The sequence below is a fragment of the Arachis duranensis genome, chromosome 2, assembly GCF_000817695.3.
Source record: "Arachis duranensis cultivar V14167 chromosome 2, aradu.V14167.gnm2.J7QH, whole genome shotgun sequence".
Classification (NCBI taxonomy): domain Eukaryota; kingdom Viridiplantae; phylum Streptophyta; class Magnoliopsida; order Fabales; family Fabaceae; genus Arachis; species Arachis duranensis.
In genome coordinates this window covers 73,314,147-73,338,845 of record NC_029773.3, presented here as the reverse complement: position 1 = coordinate 73,338,845, position 24,699 = coordinate 73,314,147, and the positions used below count along the sequence as shown (strand labels likewise).

General features: G+C 37.8%; 2 protein-coding genes across 4 annotated transcripts; one reads left to right on the top strand and one right to left on the bottom strand.

Annotated features, from left to right (window-relative positions):
• Positions 1-6,840: 6,840 nt before the first annotated feature.
• Positions 6,841-9,344, top strand: LOC107474866 (mitochondrial import inner membrane translocase subunit TIM14-3). 3 transcript variants are annotated; one of them, XM_016094511.3, is made up of 5 exons: positions 6,842-7,051; positions 7,133-7,204; positions 7,453-7,529; positions 8,048-8,220; positions 8,864-9,344. In XM_016094511.3, the coding sequence occupies exons 3-5, from the start codon at positions 7,527-7,529 to the stop codon at positions 9,018-9,020; spliced, it is 333 nt and encodes a 110-aa protein (XP_015949997.1). In that variant the 5' UTR covers positions 6,842-7,051; positions 7,133-7,204; positions 7,453-7,526; the 3' UTR covers positions 9,021-9,344. The 3 variants fall into 3 exon arrangements, with proteins under 3 accessions (XP_015949998.1, XP_015949997.1, XP_015949995.1); XM_016094509.3 differs by having other exon boundaries at positions 7,126-7,204; XM_016094512.3 differs by lacking the exon at positions 7,133-7,204 and having other exon boundaries at positions 6,841-7,051.
• An 808-nt stretch (positions 9,345-10,152) lies between these two features.
• LOC107474865 (dol-P-Glc:Glc(2)Man(9)GlcNAc(2)-PP-Dol alpha-1,2-glucosyltransferase) lies at positions 10,153-15,197 on the bottom strand. Its single transcript, XM_016094508.3, has 9 exons — positions 15,002-15,197; positions 14,706-14,801; positions 14,506-14,594; positions 13,082-13,412; positions 12,016-12,286; positions 11,745-11,882; positions 11,456-11,663; positions 10,744-10,886; positions 10,153-10,631 (listed from the first exon to the last, which is right to left on the bottom strand). Exons 2-9 carry the CDS (start codon positions 14,793-14,795, stop codon positions 10,372-10,374), a joined length of 1,530 nt encoding a protein of 509 aa, XP_015949994.1. The 5' UTR covers positions 14,796-14,801; positions 15,002-15,197; the 3' UTR covers positions 10,153-10,371.
• Positions 15,198-24,699: the final 9,502 nt, after the last annotated feature.

Genomic DNA, 24,699 nt, shown 5'->3' with positions numbered 1-24,699 from the left:
AATTTAGAAAATGATAGTGACTATGATAGGTCCTATGAATACGAAAGTGAAGCCTTCAACAGTCCAATTTCCAGTGATGATGAGGGGAGGACATCATTTGACTCATATAATGAAGACACAGAGTATGGTGAAGTGGAGTTTAAGGTTGGACAGATGTTTCCTACAATGGATGTATTCAAACAAGCTTTGAAAGACTATTTTATTTATGAAGGTAAGGATGTTATATACATTAAAAATGAGAAGCAAAGAGTAAGGGCTGCATGTGCTGGAGAATCTTGTCCGTGGTTGATATTGACTTCTTGGAATAGTGCCAATAGGTGCTATCAAGTGAAAACTCTATTTAATAAGCATAACTGTGGAAGGGACTTTGGAAGCAACTTAGCTGACAGGGCCTGGGTTACATCCAAATTGGTGAAGAGGCATCTAACACAATCTGATATGAAGCCGAAACAGGCTATGGAACACATGGTTGAGGAATACAATGTCCATGTTAGTACAAAGATGATTAACAGGGGGGACCGCCCCGAATGGAGCCCCAATGATGGGGAATTTTTTTTTGTGGGGATGGGGATGGGGAGCAAAATTCCCCCGAGACAGGCGCGGGGACCCGAGCGGGATCCCCGTCCCATCCCCGATAATTCTCCGAATGTTTGAAATTTCTTAAATAACCTTACTTTATTTCTAACATAGGAGTTTTTAGTAATTTCACCAATTAAAAAACCCTAACCCTATTATTCAGTCTTCCCTACTCACTGTGTTGTTTGCTGCGCCATCTACTCTCTATTCCCAGTCCCAACTCTCTTCCATCTCCACTTTATTCAAACTCCAAAACTCCCACAGCACCATACGCTGTTCTCTCCCACAGCCCCAACTCTCTCCAGTTTTCACTTGATGTTAAAGACTATATCTTATTGATTTTTTAGAATGGAAATTGTATTTTAAGATTTTATTTTATGGACTATAATTTACTATGTTGTATTTGTAGACTTATAATCTTGGATAAGATATGTTTGTGTGTTTGTAATAGTATTTTCTAGTTTGTTTTTTATTTTTTGATATTTTTTACTATAATTTTCATATGAATGTTAAACATAAGGGGATGGGGAATGGGGCCCCGTGGAGAATATGGGAAATGCGGGGAATGGGGATGAGAACAATTATCCCTCCACGGCGGGGATCGAGGCGGGGATGAGGATTAATTCTGGGGGCGGGGACGGGAAGCAGGGAGGCATCCCCAGCCCCCGCCCCGCCCCGTCCCATAGACATCCCTAATGGAATACATGGCCGAGGAATACAATGTCCATGTCAGTACAAAGATGATTAACATGGCATTGAAAGCTGCACGGGAGGTTGTATTAGGCAATGAGAGAGCTCAGTATGGGAAAATTTGGGATTACCTATTGGAGTTACATAGAAGTAACCCTGGTTTAACGGCACTGATGGAGGTTATTCCTCAGCCTGAATCTCTCCTTCTGTTTAATCAGTTGTACATATGCATGGAAGCCTGTAAGAAGGGGGTTCAAAGAGGGGTGCAGGCCTTTAATTGGATTAGACGGTTGCTTTTTAAAAGGGTGTTATGGTGACAACTATTAAGTGCAGTGGGTCAAGATGCCAACAACTACTTTTATGTGGTGGCCTTTGCAATGGTACTCAATGAGTGCAAGGACACTTGGAAGTGGTTCCTAACTCTATTGGCTGAAGACTTAGGAGCTGTTGGGCAACATGGTTGGAACTTTATCTCAAATCAACAAAAAAGTAATATTTATTGACTTAGTTTTCATTTATATGTACTTCCAGCTTTTGACTTAGATTCGTTGTTAGAACTTCCAGTTTTTGAGCATGAATTGGATTGGACTGTGTTGACAAAAGGGGCTGGAGTTGGCAATGAAGGAGGTTGATGAGTGGATAATTTATACGCTTTTTGGCATTATTTTTAGGTAGTTCTTAGTATATTTTAGTTACTTTTTAGTATATTTTTATTAGTTTTTATGCAAAAATCACATTTATGACTTTACTATGAGTTTATGTGTTTTTCTTTGATTTCAGGTATTTTCTGGCTGAAATTCAGAGACCTGAGCAAAAATCTGATTCAGAGGCTGAGAAAGGACTGCAGATGCTGTTGGATTCTGACCCTCCTGCACTCGAAGTGGATTTTCTGGAGCTAAAGAAGCCCAATTGGTGCGCTCTCAATTTCGTTAGAAATTAGACATTTTGGGCTTTTCAGCAATGTATAATAGTTCATACTTTGCCCGAGATTTGATGGCCCAAACTGGCGTCCAAACGCCCACCAGAGACCCTTTTCTGGCGTAAAACGCTGGAACTGGCACCAGAACTGGAGTTAAACGCCCAAACTGGCATCCAAGCTGGCGTTTAACTCCAAGGATGGCCTATGCACGTGAAAGCTTCAAAGCTCAGTCCAAACACACACTAAGTGGGCCCCGGAAGTGGATTTCTGCACTATCTGCACTTAGTTACTCATTTTCTGTAAACCTAGTTTACTAGTTTAGTATAAATAGCACTTTCTACTATTGTATGCGGAGTCTTTGACCTTTTGGAGTTCTTAGAACCCTTTTTGGAGGCTGGCCATTCGGCCATGCCTAGACCATTTTGTTCTTATGTATTTTCCAACGGTGGAGTTTCTACACCTCATAGATTAAGGTGAGGAGCTCTGCTATTCTTCATGAATTAATGAAAGTATTATTGCTTCTCTTTCAATTCACACCTACTTCTTCTCCAAGATATACTCTCATACTTAATTCAGTTAAGTCAGAATGAAGGGGTGACCCATGACAATCACCCACTATCTTCATTACTCGCTTAGCCAAGATCCGCGTGCCTGACAACCACAAGTAGTTTACATGATGTTCAACGTAGTCATTGGATGACAGCCGGAGTATATTCTCTTGGGTCTCTGATACGCGATTCGCATCATCTCTCCTGACAACAGAACATCTGAATATGAAATTAGAACCTTTGTGGTATAGGCTAGAAACAATTGGCAGCATTCCTGAGATCTGGAAAGTCTAAACCTTGTCTGTGGTATTCCAAGTAGGATCTGGAAAGGGATGACTGTGACGAGCTTCAAACTCACGAATGTTAGGCGCAGTGACAGTGTGCAAAAGGATAAATGTATCATATTCCGACACAAGTGGAAACCGACAGATGATTAGCCATGCGGTAGCTGTACCTGGTATTTTTCATCCGAGACAAAAAATCCGACAGTTGATTAGCCGTATAGAAACCGTAGCCGAACCATTTTCACTGAGAGGATCTTACAGCTTGCCATGGAAGGGAGCACGCATGACTGGATGAAGACAATAGGAAGGTAGAGGTTCAGAAGCAACAAAGCATCTCCAAACGCTTATTTGAAATTCCCATCAATGAACTACATAAGTATCTCTAGGTTATTTTCCGTTTTATTTACCGTTTTATTTACAAAATGACCATAGCTTGCTTCAAGCCGACAATCTCCGTGGGATCGACCCTTACTCACGTAAGGTATTACTTGGACGACCCAGTGCACTTGCTGGTTAATTGTGAGGAGTTGTGAAAAGTGTGATCACAATTTCGTGCACCAGAGGTCATGCCTAACGCACATCATAGGAATTGTGTACTTCACATTTGGAAGAACTTCATCAAACACTTCAAGAATCACCAGACAAAGCAGCTTGTATGGGAATATGCTAGGCAAACAACTATCCAGGAATTTAAAGCCTCAATGGAGAAAATGAAAAACATCAATAAGGGAGCATGGGATTACCTACAAAGGTTTGATCCAGCTGTGTGGGCAAAAGCTTATTTTAGCCATGGACCGAAAGTAGACAACATCATAAACAATATGTGCGAGGTGTGGAACGCGAAAATAGTTGAGTATAGAAGAAGACCCATACTAACAATGATAGACGATCTGAGGTGTTATGTCATGAGGAAGATGGCCCTACACAAGAAGAAATTAGAAAATCATACTGAAAAACTAGCCCCAGTTCAGCACAAGAGGTTGGGAGAATTCATCAAGCCTAAAGCAAGTAAGTGGAGAGCTATTTGGGCAAGTGATAGTGATAGAGTCCTCTTTGAGGTTCATAGGTAAGGACACAAGGTTGGGGTTAACCTTGCACAAAGGACCTGCACCTGCAACGTTTGGCAGTTAATTGGTATGGTCATAGTTAGTGTTAAAATCTCTTTTTGTTCGGGGGTTTAGTTGGCTAAAAAAATGTATGGTAATGTTCATTTATTGTATATGATAGCAGGAAGGATGACATGGAAACTGCAATGAGGCCACTAACATGGCTGGAGTTAGTGTGAACCATAAGATTGTTTGGTTAGTTTTGTCCTAGATGAATAGCCTTTGTTATATGTATTTAACTCTTGTTGGTGTTGTTGTTATCATTGTTAGGAAAAAGCTAAGAAAAATAAGAAGAAACTACCAAGAGGAGAGAAAAAAACAAGTGGTGTAGGTCCAGAAGGTACACCTTAAGAGATTTTTTTGTCACAAAATGCCCCACAATCAGAGGAGGTAAAGTTTTTATATTAATACTTTAAAGCTAATTACCTTAGCTTTCATAAATTATCTAGGACTGTAACACAGATTCTTTGTAGGTCCAACATGCAACAAATCCAAGCAACATTCAACAAGGGTCATTTGATGTAGCCTTCACAACTCAATCCAATCCAATCCTAAGGTTAAATAACCCTATTATCAGGCCTCCATCTCCACCAACTCAATTTGTGCAATTCAGTCAACCACCTACAATAGATCAATCTAACCCAACACCCAGCATGTCAAGTTTCATGCCCACACCCCACCAGCACCAAGGTCGACACTTTGGTTCAAATCTCAACTAGGACAAGGTCCAGCACTTACGTCCCATGCTTCGGCAAATCCTACTCATGGCCCAATAGCTCATCCGACAAATCCAACAAGTGGAGGTGGTGCAATATCAGCAGAAACAATGGCTGCTGCAAGCTTGGGAACTGCTTCAAGGATTTTCAAATTTGTGCCCACTCCCAAGCTCAAGCGTCCAGAACTTAGGCCACCTAAGAAGATGTGAACTTGGAGTACCTTTCATTGCTGTTTTGTATCTTGGCTACAAGCCTTTAGGACACATGTTTTGCTTCAAAAAAACTTCTATGTTTTGATACTTACTACTACTGGTTTTAGACATAGGGCTTTTGGTTGAGATCTCTATATTTTGGTTATCTGACCCAGGGCCATGTTGCTGCCCATATTTTGAATGGCATATTATGTGTTAAGTTGTTTCAACAACTGTAATGTTCTTTTATTATCAATATATTAACATGGATGTTTCTTTGACTGTAGATATTTAGTGCTACTTAGCTAGCATGTATATTTGTTAATTTTATGTCATGACATATATGCCATTATCTATCAATATAGGGATGAAATTTAACATATTCATCACAGGCCATGGTTCAAATTTTACAAATTCACCACAATAATTCATGCTTCATTTATCATAAAAAATGTTGTTCACAACTCAACTCAGTGAAATAACAAAATTCAGCTATCAAATTCTTACACACTTGTTCTAAACAAGCTTGCAATTACAACCCCACCCAGAAATGCTAACAAATTAAACACATACCTAATACATCTACTTTCACCCATTTTCAGTCTGCAGTAATCTAACTGATCCTCCAAACTAATTAATCTTTCCTCGAACTCATTAACTTTGTTATCCACTACATAACTATGACTTTCCAATTGATTCTGCTTCTACTTTGATTCCCCAAATGAGACAGCCTTGTTAGCATCCTCACCACATGAAGATACATAATCATCTAGCCATGCAAAGAAGTTGCAATGCCATTTTTCAGTCTACCAAAAAGTGTAACATTTGTTATCATCTGTGGAATAGAAATTGAAAACAAAAAATTAGCTAAACCCTCAAAAACTACCTTAAATTTTAGGCAGTAAAAGAATAATCTATATGAATTCTTCACTGTCCCTGACATGAACAATATTGCATGAGAACCACAATAACAAATTGGGACAACCCATTGCTTCTTCCTCGGAGCTCCAACACTCCCACCAGAATTTAGGCTCCAGCTTGAATCGTCTCTGCTTCGTGGGTTTGATGATGAACAATGCTCTCCATTACCAATCATAGTCTCCTAGGGCTTGTATTTGGGTTGGGAGAAGAGTGAGAGATTAGTAGCGTCGAATCACTTTAAAACCATTGTGTTTCAGTGAAGACTAAAAACGAGGTCGTTTTTGGTTTCTACAGCGGGACAGAACGACCCCTTACCATTTCCTAATAGCACGTGGCGAGAACCACTAAAACGACGTAGTTTTAGGTCTCTAAAGAAGGACAAATCGACCCCTGTCCATTTTCTAATGGTCACGTAGAACTTAACAGACTGTTAACCTCCAACTCAGCAACGTTAACTGACACGTAGGCAACTTCCGTCTATTTTGGTCAGGGAAGATAATGGAAGAACCAAAAAGTCTCACAAAAGTATGGGATATGGACCGATATATCCCTTTTTTTTGGATAAGGGCTGTGATGTCCATCGAAAAAAAAAAGACAGAAATTGGATTGAATGTTCAGATTGCTTAAGTGGCCAAGGTATAGAATACGCATCGGTTACAATTTGCTTAAATACTGGACAAACGAGTATAATTAGTTATTTATTGGACTAACTACATGCAATCTCCAATAAAAATCGTATTTATAAATAATGTTCTTATATTTTTTTTTTGAAATAATAATTTTTTTAATTTATATAAAAAATCGAAAGAAAACATTCGTAATGAGAAGAAAGAACATTCTAGAAAAATCAAGTGTCTTACTATTTTCGTATTAAGCTGCGCAAGTACGCAACTAGAGAAACGAATGGATTTATAGAAAATTAGATATAAAAAAGAAGAGAGAGATCGTAAACCCATGAAAGAAAAATATTTACAATAAAAACCCTAACTCTGCCTTGTTCGATCACAATCTGCACAAAAAACCCCCCAGAAAATCACAGCCTCCAATCAGCCACCGTCGGCCACTCGATTTCAGCTCCACGCCGCCGCGTCTCCACCACAGTAATGCCTCTTACTATTTTGATTTTCTGAAAATTTCCCCTGCTATATGTTGAAATAGTTATTATCCTTGGAAGTTCATAGGTGGACCGCAAAGGGAATTCGGGGTATTGTAGAGAAGTTGATGCCGCTGAATCAAGTTGTTTCAAACCGAAGGTACGGTGTTGTGAAAATCTGCTTGCTGTGTTTTGAAATATATTTTTTTATTTATTTTTTATAGGGGGAAAAATTTAGGTTAGATGGAAGGAAATTATTGAATTGGGTGAGTAGATATAAGATATAACTGCTGTGTTGTTGTTCTTGTTGTTGTATTGTGAGTAATTAATCATGCTGAGAAGGCTATTAGAAATATATTAAAACTTAAAAGTTCCACAAAGATCTTATTTTCATTTTATTCTCCGCAGGCTTCCTGAAGACTTAATTTTGGCACGGAGTTCACGCTTTTTAGACATCTTGATTGAAGGGTACAACCACTATTATGGTATGCCCTCATTCGTTATTTGTCAAATTTATTATTTTTGTAACCTAATCTTCGAGCTTGTTCTAAATAAAACTAGGTTTCCATGAGGAAGCACTGTTTCTTATTTTTGGTGTTAGATAGTGATGAGATGACTTTGCAAGATTGCATTCTTGAAACTTTAGATATTTCAAGCTCCAATTCAGTTAACATGTGGGAGTATGGATGATATCGTGTTGTTGGTTTGGAAGCATAGGGTTTCAAATTCATGTTTTGAGAATCACAAGCTGAAATTTATTTGTAATTTGAAGTTTAGGGTTTTCTAGCATAGAAAGTTAGTTCCGGAGTGGAGATTGTGGGAATTTTTATTTTGTTTTTCCCCAAATTGTTTTTGGAAGGACAAAGTTGCTCTGAATGATTCATGCATCCAATCTAGTGGGGTTGGGAGTGGTAGTGGCGGCACCGGTGGTTGTTAATTGTTCTGTGGTTTATTTACAACATTTGTTTCTTTGCTCTGGAACTGAAACTTAAACTTGGAACAGGCCACACCTTTTTTTGCAGGGCTTGCTGTAGCTGCTGCTGCCTATGCTGGCAGATATAGTATTCAGGCTTGGCAAGCGTTCAAGGCGAGACCACCTAGGATGCGTAAATTTTATGAAGGTGGTTTCCACGCTGCCATGACTAGGAGGGAAGCAGCTCTCATACTTGGTGTTAGGTACTACCTTTTTTTTATATATATTTTTAAAGATTATGTTATGATGCTCATGGTCAGATGGTGTCTCGATTACTTAGAGGAGGAAAAACAAACTGTATGTGGCTATGTGCCTGAGGAGTTGTCCTTCTAGAGGTTGTTTTCAATAAATTTTGATGTTTCTTTATTGGATAAAAATTAAAATTTGAGGTTTCCCATCATATCTTTGGAATCCTGTAGTTATGCATGCCTAATGCATAATAAATCAAATGTGTTAAATCTTTCAGTGTTGAAATTTTGGTTCTTGATGCTGTGAAGGTTGGGATATAAAGAGTTACACTAATCAATCTATATTCTATTGATTTGTTTAGCCGTTAAATTTGTATGTGATTTGGGTTTTTGAACACATTCCTTCCTTTCCAAGGACGAGAAAAGTTGTTGTGGGTTAAATTCTGGAATATCCATATAGAAATTTATGAATACCTTGTATAGACATTTAATTATAAAATGTCAATAATTTCTTGAATGTGCATATGGCTAATTAATCAGAAAGCTCGGAAGGCTTTATCTCTACCTTGACGCTTTGTTTTTTGTTTTCCATATTTTTATATGGTTGCCTCCTCAAGCTATTCTTTCCATTGTTGATTTTCAATTATCACTATGGCAGAGAACACACTCCCACGGATAAGGTTAAAGAAGCACATAGGAGGGTGATGATTGCGAATCATCCAGATGCGGGTGGCAGCCATTACCTGGCATCCAAAATCAATGAAGCAAAGGATGTGTTGCTTGGAAAGACAAAGGGTGGTGGTTCAGCATTTTGATGATAATTAGTCTCATAATATAGTTTCAACGTGGTTCTTGCTGATCATTCAACTATGAACCCTTCAGTCTGCGGCCAATTCTTTTATAGACTATAGTGAGAAAGTTGTGTAGGACAGTGCTATGATGCACCAAAATTATTTAAAGGTATAGATCTTAGCATTAGTGTTCTTCATTATATCTCTTTTATTGCATCTACACCATGGGAATATCTTTGTCCATCATGTAACCTGGTACATGTTCATGTTCGAATTGTAATAATGTTGAATATTAGATTGGTTGGGGTCATTAATCTTTAAATGATTCGGATTTGTCATCCTCATAAACTTGGAGATCATTTATAGCTGTGAATTTTATGTTTGTTCCTATTCCTTTTCTTGCCATCTACTCCAATTAAAATGCCAAAGACATCCATTCGTTTAGTCGCACTTTTAAAAATAAGACTTATATAGAAAAAGTAACGAGTTAAAGGGATTATAACTTATTTAGATAAACGTAACATCTTTATAACATTAAAATTAAACTTTACAAAAGAATTCACTATTTAATGGTAAAAAGAAGGATTTTCACATCAAAATAATTAGTCTCTTTATTGGAGTATCTACATTCTTAGTATTTGGCAATGGATGATACGACATGAAAGGGAGTCTCAGGTGTTTCGGGTTGAAAATTGAGAATTTTAATGTTTGAAACAATCTAATGCAAGGTAACAAAATAATTTATCTTAAATTGCTAAGATGAGATATATAAAAAGTTATTTATTTTACAAGTATTGAAACAAAAATCGACATTTTTTTATTCAATTGTAGAGAGCTAATTGCATATATTGAGTCTCACATGCAGCAATTTATTAATAAACTTTTAAATAAAACTCAGATTCATAACGAATTAGTCTTTGAGCAGTAGGCAAAAGATACGGTGTTAAAAAAGCAGTAGGCAAAAGATACGGTGTTAACACCCTTGAAACAATGACTATTCATTGCTGTAATTGTTTCCCTTCTTCGAGTCAAGGAATTATATTGCTGGAAACTCTGGCAGTAAGGAGAAGAGCCTGAAATTGAACCTAGCGCCACCACGAAACAAGTTACGAGAAAACAAAGCCACCAAAAATTGAGCATAGAATGGACCTATATATGACCAATTCAACTGAATCTAATTTTGTTTTCCTATCTACCAAAATATGAGATCTACAGAAATCAATACACTCGTATTTACAATGATGTATAAAGAAAGCTGATTGGTAAAACCTATCAAAGAAAATCAGTATGTTTTCCTTTCTATTGAAATCAAAGGCAAGATACATGCCAAAAGAGAAATACGTATACATGACTCATTTGAAAAACGCCGCTTGCTTCACCATATAAACCTTTGAATTCCAGGTTCATGATCCCAATGAAATGGCCGAAACAGAAACATCATCATAGTAAAGATATTGATACCAATGTAAAGAATTCCTGTGAGAAACCATTTCCCACTATCCTGAAAATTGCTGTGAAGCACCAGAAAATAGAATGGTATGGTGTAATATCTAAACTCTATCAATGGAGCTGGTACAAGAACAGCAGCAGTGGCCAAGAAGTATGCTAATACCCATATTTTCCTTTGAAATCTCCCTGTTTTGCAAAATAGTAATGGTTATAACCTGGGTTAACCGAAAAAAAGAGAAAAGGAGAACGAAAAAGAAAAAAAGGAAAAGAAGAATGCTTGTGAAGACTTTGTACTAACCCAGCATATGAATTATGGAAAGCCATGAACATAAGTAAATTGGAACCAATAAATATTTAATTGACCAGTGAGCCATGATGATTTTCCTCCAGAGATAGAAAGGGTAATGCCGATTATCAGCAAGAAGATATGGATGCGCCACACTGCAATTAAAATTTAATAGGGATTACCAAGCCATTAACAGTAATAGAAGCAGAGTTCATGTTCTTGTATTAGAGAAAATGGATTAAGCTCCAAATGAGTAAATAATGCAACATTCACACAATAAATAAAGGAAAACAAAGCACTAGCACAGCATCTTATGATGTATAGATTAATGCTTGATAGAAGAGTGAACACCCCTTTTTCTTTGTTCAACAAATGAGTTTTTATTGGGTCTGGTCTTCTAATAACAAATATAGAAATATACAATATTTGAAAAGCCTTTCGATGTAAAACCTTTTACATCAAATAGATTGTTTTAATTTCAGTTTTTGAGGACCAATTTAAAGAGAATTAAATGTTTCATTTTTTTTTTCTTTCTAAATTTGGGTACAGTGAATATAATGAAGTCATCAGAAGACTACTAATTGTTTATGCTAGATTTAACTGCTATACACAATGTATTATGTGACAATAACTAATTGAAGACATCAACAAAATAAGTTTCAGTTTATGAACATGATCAGTTCATGAACAATAAAATCACTGGTGCTGTTATTCTAAATCAAACCTGAAAAAGTGTACCGATAGGAAGCCAGCAATAAGGGCCACAAATCCCTGAAAGAAACAACAGAGGGGTCCAATTCTCCGTAACAAATGCAATAGATCCAGAGAATGAGCAATGGAAAAATACATTGGAGCCAGAGCCAATATAGAAACCAAACCAAAATAAAGTATCTGAGCAAAATGAGGGGTAACGGTGTGAGCTTCTTTTGCACCTGCATTTCCATTAAGATATGTAAGAAAAAGACAGTTTAGCGGCACAAAAGGTCACAAAAGATGATGCGAGAGAATATTACCCAGAACGACACCCCCATTCCAACGTACGAATAAAATAAAGGCTACAAACACCAGAAGATAGGGACTAAACAATACTAAAATCTCCCACTTCTTATGCCATAACATTAAGAGGATTGTCTGAACTTCATTAACCAAACCTGCAAAATAATATCAATATAAGAAAAAAGAGTATCGCATGAAGAAATGGGAGTGATATATATGTAATTAGCCCTTTACTTTCTTTTACTCAACATTAGAGCTTTAGTTTTCATCAAGGAAATCAAAATGAACCTGAAGAAGCGAAAGTAGGCACGGGTGTCCTAGGCAGAGAGCTTTCAACAGTATCCACAGATTTAACAGACTTTCGCTTTTTCACATATAATCCCACATTACTCTTGCCTGTAGAATTTTCTGAACTAGGATTATTAATACATACATCTGATTTGGCCTTCCCCACAATACCCTTTCTATGACTCAGAGAATAATCTAGGATCCCAGTGCATGCTACAAAAAGTACCCATATAATGTTTGTTTGTCGAATAACAACTGAAAAGGCTCCAATCTATCACAATAAATTGTATATGTTATTATCACAACTCAAATGAAAGAAGTTACAATCATAACTTTGTAGACACTGTAAAGGATAGTTAACAAATGATATCACAGGCAAGAAATAAAACAATGAAACAGTAATAGAAAAATGGAGAAAATGGAGTGAACCGGAGAGGTTTCACCCTTCTCCAATGAATGTATTGAAAACTGTATGAAAACAGAAATGGAAGTAAACAGTGGTAATATGATTTCGAGAGTTGTATACACTAGCCAAAAAACCATCCCAGCAAAACAGAAAAAGACAAGCATAAACGATAAAGAAAAGCAATAAAAATATTCATTTGAACCATGCTCAGGCACAAAAAAACAATGAGGAATGATTAGGAAATATCTTGAAGTTAATGTTCCTTCAACTTCAAAAGAATAAAGATACATGATTGAGTTCAATGGCATTGTTTGATCCATGTAGCTGACTACACCTAATGGGATAAGGCTTTGTTGTTGTTTGTTTGTTTACTTATTCTTATTGAAGATTGTAATTAGAAACTCCTAAGATCATTGAAAAAGTATGTTCAACAAGAATGCAAGAAGTACCACACTTTGTTATTGAAACTTCAAAGTGTTATTATCTATGATGTTTCAAAATCCCTAATCTCTCAAGGACCACAGGCTCAAGGAATGCCATATGATATCAAAAAAGAACTTGGATGAAGAGATTCCTCCTACATCAAACCAAAACTCACATAGCAATCTACTTTCACTATGTATTGATAGCTCAGAATATAAAAGTTTAAATATACCTTACCAATGCACTAAACCAGTAATTCCTCTTCAAACTTGCAAGATACATAGCCATCACTGCAGTGAGAGATGCAACATCTGTATAATAGAGAAAAGTGAAGAACCAGTGAAGTGGGTACAGGGATAGGACCACTGCCTGAAGCATTTTCTTTCTATCATCAAGGGTGGGTTTCAAGTGAGTGATTACATCATATAATATTATGCAGCATATGACAGCTAAGACACCATTAACTGATCGAAGAATTGCAGAAGAGCACAAATCAGAAAAAGATGATGTGTCTTTAATAGAATAAAACCCGAACAAAGAAGCAACCTGGGCAAGTGAAAGATAGTACCTGCAAAAAGGTTTTACAATTATCAACTGTAGGCTTTATATTCGATGCTAATCTACATTGTACTGCTGATTCTATTGATCTAATTAGATTGTTAGCATCATTAATCCCACAATCTCTAAATCCTGATTTTTGGGCAGCACTTGACATTATCTTACTAAAGAACATGATCAATGCAAGAGGGTTAAGTAAACAAGCAATCATTATCCCAATAGAAGGAATCAGCCATATTGGTCAATTAATGTAGTTGGTCTCTATCAGTAACCAAAGTCTCTAGAGGTTTGGAACATGAAATTTTTTAATTTTCAGCTACAGCTCTGGTTTTATCGCGCATGTGTATTTAACTCAATCTTCCAATCAATACATTCTAACATTTTTATTCATGAATAAAATTCTCATATAAAAATATTTTTGGGAAATAGGACACTATATCACTTGAATACTTCACGAGTGATAGTGCATACATTTCATGAGTGCCAAATGGTACAAGCTTAAGAACAACTGAAGATCATTCTCTTACTGTGTCACCAACTCCAACACTTTCATCTTTCCCAGGAAACAGCCATATCACATTCAAACAACTGCTGATTGAGGTGTGAGTTGAATACTTAAATTCTTATTTCTCAAGTTAGAGGAGCATATAAAATGCTCGTGCAAAGTGCAGATGAATACAGTTAGATTGAAGTTACATGATAACCTCTTATTTCATTCCTCACAATAACAACAACAACGAAGCTGCTACTCAATAAGTGAGATCAATTATATAGATTAAACAAAACTATATACAATATCTACAGATAAACCACTAGTACCTTCATTTCGTTTATCATATTTTACAGGTTGTCTAATAACGCAATGTTCACTTAGATCACTATTTATCCATCATTTCCCTCCAAAACCTCCTCATCAAAACATGGCCTTGTAGTAATTAAAATTAAATTGTATCCCATAGGGTTTACAGGGTCCTATGTTATTGTCTTGTGTCATTCTCTTTTCACATGACCTTGTAGCCCAGAAACCTTTTACATGAGAAGATTCATTCTACTATTATTTGTTTTCACAAATCATTTCAGAAGGACAAGAGAGAACTACATACAAGCCCGGAGGAGTGGTTATCATGGGATCCCAACTCCTAAAATTTCCCTTGCAGTACTGTTGAGCCTGTGGTATATGAAATATCTCATCCTGCAATAATAACAACAACAACAATAAAATCAAATAAATCATGGGAATGAATACTCTAATTGTAAACAAAAACATCCCATCTTTAATATTAACTTAAATTATTCCAATTACCATATAGGGATCAGGAACTACACGATTAACGAGTACGGTGACAAGAATAACCCATGAACTCACAATTGCGGCAAGTGCTACTCTTCCCATTCTCTTCTGCAAGATATAACAATCAAACAAAGCAACGAGGACGCCATTAACGTTACAAATACGAAACAAGAAGCATACGTAGATGAAAAAGAAAAAAAATGAAGAAAAGCGGGAATTTTTTATCAACGTGTTTTCTTTAGCACTATTCAGTGAGGATTTTCACCAAACAAGTTGTATGCAACAAATAAATAAGGAAAGAAAAATACGGAGTAGGAGGTTGAAAGCAATGTTGCAATCAATTGGGAAGCAGCGGCGGCGGATGTAGTGACGGAAGCTGCGGCGGCGAAGGGATATTGGGGCTATTGGATGTATTCGCTGCCTAGCCCTGTGTTTCCTTCCCCACTCTCAACTCTCTAGTTCGGGAAAGGAACTTCGGTGAATCAATGGTCCCTGCAAGTTGAAGTTATTAGATTGAGTTAAAATGGTAATTAGATCTCAATAATTTTGGTTTACACCAGGGTATCCATCAGGCCGGAAGCCCAATGACTAATCCCATCCCTCGGGTACTGCAGAGGCACACAAAGTGGGCGACCCTCCCAAGCAAGCAAGCTCCATTCCCATCCTCTAGTGAGTATCGAACCCGGGAGAGATGGTTAAGGGACACAGACCCTCATCCATCTGTGCCAACTTGCGTTGGTAAAAAGTTAGAGAAAAGGAAAAAAATATTTCCAAAATACTTGAGGTAGGGTTCGAACCGCTATCCTCAAATCTCAATAATTTTGGCTTTAGATTAATTATTTTTTTAAAATATCAATTAAGCTGCATTAAATTTTGAGAATACATAAAATATTTAAAACAACATATAAGAAATTAAGATACAAAAAGTTAATATTTTTATATTTTATTTAATAATAAATTAAAATAAATTATAAAAGTTTAATTTATTTTTTTTATTTAAAAAATTTGAAAAAAACATAATAAAAAATTAATAAAAATAACAAAAAAATAAAAAATAAGTGGGATCTTTTTGTTAATATTTTTGTATTTTTTCTATTAGAATGAATATAAAATATACTAATTCAATTTTCTGGACATAATATCTCTATCTGTATCTTATTTGTCAAATACAATGCTGTGTCTTTATGTCCTTGTCTCAGTATTTCGTACCTATAAATAAACAAAGTGTAAAACTCACAAAATTAGTAAATAATTAGCTAATAAAATAAATTGAAAAAATTTAATTTTATAGTTTAATGAGATAGAGCTAATTAAAATAAGAATTTTGACACCAATCTTAAAGAATTTCACCCAAGATTGAATCGAATGAGTCGATCGAACCGAGTCCAAAATGGGTCCAAAGCCCAACCCAAACCCACAATTAATAAGAGCTGCAGCTCTTCTTCCTTTGTTTCATAATGAAACATGCTGGGAAATTGATGAAGGGGAGCAAGAGACATGCAAAACCTTGGCTAGATTTCAATTATAACTTTTGATCTCGAGCTCCGATTGAGGAACCGTCAGCGGTCATGCGTTCGTTTTGAAATCCTCTTCAAGACCCACTAAACAATTTGGTAAGAAACTTGAGTTTTCTTACACAGATCTTCTCATCTCAATTTCAAAAAATTGAGAATTTATTTTGAAGAATTATGTGATTTTGGTGCTTTAGGATTAAATTAATCTTGTGAACTTGCCGGATCTTGTCCCAAACTTCTGTCGATAATGTGAGAAATGTTTAATCCTTGTCAAGTTCTCTAATTAGTAAAATCTATGATAATTTTAGTGTTGTATTGTGAAATTAGATTGAATTGTGTATTTTTGGAAATAAATTGGTGGTATTGGAGACTTGAAGTTGGCTTTTGAGGCTGGAAAATCTGTTTGGTAAGGTCTTGGAGCCTTGGACTATTGAGAAAGAGTAATAATTGTGACGTTCCAGGCTTTAAGAGGAATCAGCTAAGGTATGATTTAAGTTTCTCATAACTAAAATATAATGTGTTGTGAAAATATAAATTAGTTGACTGTAGGATAAGATGAATATGTAAATTGTTGTGATTAGTAAATAATGAGGATAATTGTCAAATTTGATGTATATGGATGTTGAATTGGTTGGTTGGATTGACTAGTTATTGTAAGAGCATGAGATGTGGATTTTTTATGCTTGATATTGAAATTAATGAATTGTTGATAATGATGAACCATGATGATGATAGCTTGATGAATAATGAAGTATGTTATATAGATTATCGTGCTGGTTAGTAATGGAGATTGTGGTTAAGGTTATGATGTTGTGATGCGTAATATTGTACGTGGAGGTTGGTAAATGAAAATGATTATGTTTATTGATATGTTGTTTTGAACTTGAATTATTGGATTAATAACTTGGTGAAGATGGATTGAGGCATAATGAGTTGGGAAATGAGAAGTGCAGAAATATGATATGTATATGATGAATTTGGCCTTAATGAATGATTTTGAATGATTATGAATGGATATGCATGAATGTTTTATAATGAATTTGAAAGTGAAATTGTTTTGAGCTTGACCTGACAAGGTTCGTGGTGATTTACCGCTTGTCCAGTGTCGAGACGTATGTGGGATTCGTGGTGGTATACCGCCCACACGTTTTTAAAAGAGAATGTTATGTGGGGTTCGTGGTGATTTACTGCCCACATATGCGTGTTGTTTTTCAATTGAAGATCTTGCGAGGTTTGTGGTGGTGTACCGCTCGCAATGGTGGGGTTCGTGGTGGTGTACCGCTTGCCAGGTGGGGTTCGTAGTGGTGTACCGGTCACCGGTTTTCAAGAGGACGATATCCGGGTTAGCTACCGGATGTGTCGGGTTCTGGCAAAGTAACCGACACGTGAGCTTATGGCCAGTAGGGAAGACATGCATCATATGCATTTGAATGACTTGTTTGGTTTTGCATTCTTGGGTTTGTGTAATTGATATTCATGCTTAACTGTTATATGTTCTGTTTGCTGTAACCGTAAACTAATTGTGTTTTCTTTGTATGCATTGTTTATCTTTGCACCGGTGTTTTAGAGGATTGGAGAAAAGGCAATGAACTTAGGGGTTGAGTTAGAAATTGAGATGGAATCTAGAATCTTTAGATACCTTACCCTGTTTATGATTTTCAACGTTAGTTTTAAGTTTGAATCTAAGTGTTGGAGTTCTAGGATCGCTTTCGACTTTTCCGGGACCTTATATGTTAGTTATGTGGGTACCGTTACCATGCTCAGAACTTCCGGTTCTCATCCCATACATATTTTGTGATTTTCAGATGCAAGACGTGAGACACCTCGCTGAGACATACTGGGAGCTTTTGAAAGCGAAGATCTTTGTGCTTAGGGTTTTTATTTTGATTTTGATGTATATATAAATACTTGTATATCTCCACTATATATGTATATATTGCTTTATCCCTCCTAGGGTTTTGTAAACTGTTTTACTTCGTGAGCTGGATCAAAAGTTTTGTTTATATATATATATATTACTTTTATAGGTCGTAGCAACAACCTCTATTTTACATCTTAGGTGTAAAGTTTTGTGTAGTAGGGTGTTACACAAAGCTTTAGATCTTCAATAATAATAAACGGTAGACATGTGTGTATTTCTATCAATAGATAGTGTTGAAACAAAATGAAGTTGTCTATGTATTTTTATTATCTACATTCTATTGTTGTCACATAAATATGAAAACGATATAGTGTTAGACTATGAAACATTTATTATCATTTGAGTTTTCATATAATTTTTATTAATTAATCTGTATTTACCATAAGTTCTACCAAATCAGATAAATTTTTATTCCAAAAATTATTATCTACAAATGATCTTTTATAAATAGACATATCATAGTAATTAACGTACATATAAATATTACTGTTAAGTCTTACGTGATAAATTAATAAAAAGATGTGCTCAAATTTACTATTATAGAGAATTAAATTAGTACTTTTTGTTTCTTCTGAAATTTATTAGTCCAAAACCAAAATTTATAGGATGTAATTATCATTACTTTATTAAATATTAGTTTTGAGAATAAAATACCTATTATATTCCTACAGAGAATTATATTATTACAAATGTAAACCAAAATTCTAAACCAAAAATTTTACTACTTTCATCTCTAACGACCACCTCTATCTATTGTTATCTACACTATTCTCATCATTGCACTTTACTATCAAGAAAGTATCATATATAACTTAATTCGTGCGTTTTATGCAGATTACCGTTGAGGTTGGAATAGAATTGTAGAAATTTTTTATTTGAGTCATAAGATAAACTCTATTTTTATTCATGTGGAATTTTATTTGATATCCATCTTCTGAATTCATCCATTTTAACTTTCTCTCTTATCATCACATTTGTTAGTGTGATAAAGGAGATGGAATCAAGTATGATAAAGAAAAGTCTGAGGAGAGAAAATAAAATGGCGATGGGTGCAATGGGATGGTGGTAGCAGAGGTAATATAGTGGCTTGTGCGGTGATGATGATGACATGTTGAAATGAGAAGTGATGATGAGGATGATGATGACATAATTGATGGATAAAATTAACAAAAAAAAAAATATTGGTAGTAAGAAAATAAAGAATTTAATATTGATGTATAATATATTGTATTAAAGTATTTTTATGTATTAGTAGAATTGAATTTTGATATACTGTTAGCGTAATTAATTTTATACATGCATCTAACTATATAACGTTATATTATCAAAAAGTAACTATTATTTTTATTGGTCGTTTGAATTATTATAAAAAATAGACGTGAATTGTACTATTGTATCAATATATTAAAATTAACTATTATGTAAAACTAAATATATCTTAAATTAATTACTTAAAAATTCATTTAGATATATAATTTGATTAAATAATACTGTAAAATTGTTTACAATGTTAATATATTACAATTAAATTCAAAATTTAAATTACAATATTGTTCATACCCTGACCCAATAATAAGGCTCAGATCTCAACAAAGGGCCCAACCCAAAAGGATTGAGCCCCGCCTTATACCGACCTCCTCCCTACGAAGTCGGTTCTTACCACGACTAACCCTAAAAAAGTCGGGGACGAAGATTAGCTGGCAGATAATCACTCATTCAAATGAGTAACTGTCCCTAAAATCTCTCTACCCACTTCCAGGAGCTATATCTCAACCTCCCCAAGTTAAAGGGGGCGGTTATCCACCTCAAAAAGCGGAACTACTTCAGCGGTGGTTATGGGTTCACCCCTATAAATACACTGACACCTCTCAGGTATCTCAGAAGCCCAATACTCTCTAGACCTGTTTTGCCCCTTTGCTGACTTTGGCATCGGAGTGTCTTTGCAGGTACCACCCCCCATTCTCCCTTACACAAGTCGGACGGGGGCCTTGGATCACCAACTCACTTGGACGTTTCATCGTTCAAACGATTGGGCTAGCCAAACTTGTCCAACCCACTAATCTCCAGTTACCCATCGTAACATTGGCGCCATTGCCAGGGACCCGAGAGATCAACCAGTAATGGCGGACATGTCACAAGAAGATGGTCATGTGGCATCAGATTCTGAACAAGAGAATCTAGATACCGGAAACAATGATGCAGACCTAACCCTTCACCAGGGAACCAACGACCAACATAGGGAAGGCACCTCCGGATTTAAAAATCCGAAGATGAACTCCTCCGAGGGGCGTGAATCGGAAAAGGATGGGCCACCCCATACAACCGAACTAATAGGGCTATTCCATGGCCACCAAGGTCGCTTGGAACAACTGAAACATGAGCGGGAGTGACAAAGGGAAATAGAAAAGCACTTAAGAGAGGAGATGGAACGACGAAAAGAGTTAGAAGAAAAACTCTTAAAGTTAGAATCCTCCCTCAAAAGTCGGAACTCCCATGGCGACCGAGAAGAGTCGCCCCCAGGAGGGGAAGACCCCTTTAGTGAGAACATAATGAGGGCAAAAGTTCCAAGAAACTTTAAAAGCCCTGACATGGACCTCTATGATGGAACCATAGATCCAAAGCATCATTTAAGCAACTTTAAAAGTCGGATGTATCTGGCTGACGCTTCTGATGCAACACGCTGCAAAGCATTCCCGACCACCTTATCGAAAGCAGCGATGAAGTGGTTTGATAGCCTCCCTCCAAGGTCGGTCACCAGCTTTGAAGACCTCTCGAGAAAATTCCTAATGCGGTTCTCCATTCAGAAAGACAAGGTAAAACATGCACCGAGCCTCCTGGGAATAAAACAAGAGGTCGGAGAACCTCTACGGGATTATATGGAAAGGTTCAACAAAGCATGCTTAGAGATTCAAGACCTGCCCACCGAGGCAGTCATTATGGGGCTGGTAAATGGGCTTAGAGAAGGACCCTTCTCACAGTCCATATCAAAAAGACACCCCACCTCCTTGAGTGATGTACAAGAAAGAGCTGAGAAATACATCAACATGGAGAAAAACGCCAGACTGAGAGAATCAAGCTGGCGACCTGGACACCTCCCCTCGATAAAAGATAGGGAGAGGGAGCCAAAGAAGAAAGAAGACCTCGGTCTCGACAGACCCAGGAAATATCACTCTTATACTCCTCTAAAGGTTTCCATAGTGGACGTATACAGAGAAATTTGCAATACTGAAAGGCTGCCGCCTCCCAGACCCATCAAGAATAAAAAAAGGGGGAGTCGCAGTGACTACTGCGAGTACCATAAAATATATGGTCACTCAACAAACGACTGTTACGACCTCAAGAATGTGATAGAAAAGCTGGCCAGAGAAGGCTGACTTGACAAATATCTCATGGAGAGGTCAGACAATCATGGAAAGAGAAAGCGAGATGATGCGGACAGAAGAGACCCACCACCGCAGACTCCGGAGAGACATATACATATGATCTCAGGCGGATTCGCGGGAGGGGGGCTCACCAAGTCCTCTCGCAAAAGACACCTCAAGCGAATCTACCAGGTCGGAAGTGAATCGCCCGACCTTCCTACCATCTCATTTACAAAGGAAGATGGGCAAGGAATAATCCCCGGACACGATGATCCGGTGGTGATAACCATGATCCTAGCCAACGCCCATCTCCACAGAACTATGGTGGACCAAGGAAGTTCAGCAGACATCCTTTTCAACCCTGCATTTGATAAACTAGGGCTCGACAAAAGGGAGCTGAGAGCCTACCCCGACACCTTGTATGGGCTAGGCGATACGCCAATAAAACCACTAGGTTTCCTGCCCCTCCACACTACTTTTGGAAAAGGAGAAAAATCCAAAACTCTGAATATAGGCTTCATAGTCATCGACGTGGGGTCAGCATATAATGCCCTAATCGAAAGAGCTACCCTAAACCGACTAGGAGCAGTGGTATCTACCCCCATCTCTGCATGAAATTCCCGACATCAGCGGGGATAGCAACGGTGCAAAGAATACCAACATAGGAGCCGGCCTAGGGGAAACCCTGAAGCAGGGGTTGATTAAGCTCCTAAGAGACAATTCCGACCTCTTCGCCTGTAAAGCCTCCGACATGCCCGGGATAGACCCCAAGCTAATGTCGCACAAGCTCTCGGTGTACCCAGGATCCCGACCTGCACAACAGAAAAGGCGCAAGCTTGGCCCTGAACAAGCTCTAGCGGTGGAAGAGCAAGTACAGGCACTCTTAGAAGCCGGCTTCATCAGAGAAGTTAAATATCCAACATGGCTAGCAAATGTAGTGCTAGTCAAGAAGCAAAATGGCAAATGGAGAATGTGTGTTGACTATACCGACTTAAATAAAGCATGTCCCAAGGACCCTTATCCACTTCCAAGTATTGACGCTCTAGTAGACTCCAGCTCGGGATATCAATACTTGTCGTTCATGGATGCCTACTCGGGATATAACCAAATCCCGATGTATGAGCCGGACCAGGAGAAGACATCGTTCATCACGCCCAGAGCAAATTTTTGTTACGTGGTCATGCCATTTGGACTAAAAAATGCAGGGGCCACATACCAAAGGCTGATGAACAAGGTGTTCGCCCCCCACCTCGGGAGCTTAATAGAAGTCTACGTAGATGACATGCTAGTGAAAACTAAGGAAGAAGCTGATCTCTTGACAGACCTCTCGCAAGTCTTCGACACCATAAGGCTACACGGGATGAGGTTAAATCCCACAAAGTGTACCTTCGCAGTAGAGGCTAGAAAATTTCTAGGATTCATGCTAACACAGAGAGGGATCGAGGTAAATCCCGACAAGTGTAAAGCCATCCTTGAAATGAAGAGCCCGACTTGCTTAAGGGAGGTCCAACAATTGAATGGCCGACTAGCAGCCCTTTCCAGGTTCTTGGCAGGATCAGCACTCAAATCCCTTCCACTGTTTTCTTTATTAAAAAAGGGATGCCAGTTCGAATGGACTCTAGAATACGAAGGAGCATTCCAGGAGTTCAAAAAGTTCTTGAGCCAACCACCAATCTTGACCCGACCTCTAAGCGGGGAAGATCTCGTCCTATATCTGTCAATAGCAGATAAAGCTGTCGCATCAGCCCTGATAAGGGAGGACGAGGTCGGACAGCGTCCAGTTTACTTCATCAGCAAAGTTCTACAGGGCCCTGAACTAAGGTACCACAAACTAGAGAAGTTTGCCTACTCCTTAGTAATAGCCTCACGAAGGCTACGACCTTATTTCCAAACACATACCATAAGAGTCCGAACGAACCAACCCATGAAGCAAATCCTCCAGAAGACGGATCTTGCAGGGAGAATGGTTCAATGGGCAATAGAGCTCTCCAAGTTTGACTTAAAGTATGAAACTCGGACAGCGATCAAGGCCCAATGCCTCACCGACTTCATAGCAGAATACGCGGGAGATCAAGAGGAAAAACCAACTACATGGGAACTTTATGTAGACGGATCCTCAAACAAGACAGGAAGCGGCGCAGGCATAATACTAGTCGACAAAAGGGGAACCGAAATAGAGGTGTCCCTCAAATTTGAATTTCCAGTTTCAAATAATCAAGCAGAGTATGAAGCCCTGATTGTAGGGTTGAAATTGGCAGAAGAGGTCGGTGCAACGAAAGTGATGATATACAGCGACTCTCAAGTGGTGACCTCCCAGATAAATGGAGAGTATCAGGCCAAAGACCCAAACATGAGAAGGTACTTGGAGAAAACTCTGGAACACTTAGGGCACTTCGTGGAAACCGAAGTTAAGCATATAACTTGGGATCTCAATAGCAGAGCAGATGCCCTCTCCAAGTTAGCAAGCACCAAACCAGGAGGGAATAACAGAAGCCTGATCTAGGAAACTCTCCAAGAACCCTCTGTAGTAAAAGAAGAGGACAAACGAGATGTCCTAGAGGTAACTGGGCTAAACCTCGGATGGATGAATCCCTTGGTCGAATACCTAAAATTCGACATCCTCCCCAAAGAGGAAAAAGAGATTAAGAAAATCCGGAGGGAAGCACAACATTACACTCTGGTGAAAAATATCCTTTATAAAAGAGGAATATCAACACCATTGTTGAAGTGCGTACCGACCTCAAGGACCACTGAAGTACTAGAGGAGGTTCATAATGGGATCTGCAGAAACCATCTCGGAGCCAGGTCACTAGCCAGGAAAGTGATCCGAGCTGGATTCTACTGACCGACCTTGCAGAAAGATGCCACAGAATTTGTAAAAAAGTGCCAACCATGCCAAATGCACGCAAATTTCCACGTGGCTCCCCCCGAAGAGCTAATCATTATAACTTCTCCATGGCCCTTTGCAAAATGGGGGATGGATCTGTTAGGTCCTTTTTCCCAGGCCCCAGGACAAGTCAAATACTTGATTGTGGGAATAGACTACTTCACAAAGTGGATAGAAGCAGAACCATTAGCCACCATCACAGCCCGGAGAAGTCGGAGGTTCCTCTACAAAAATATCATCACAAGGTATGGGATACATATTCCATTACCACAGATAACAGAACCCAGTTCACTACTCTACCTTCAAAAGCCTAGTGGCCAGT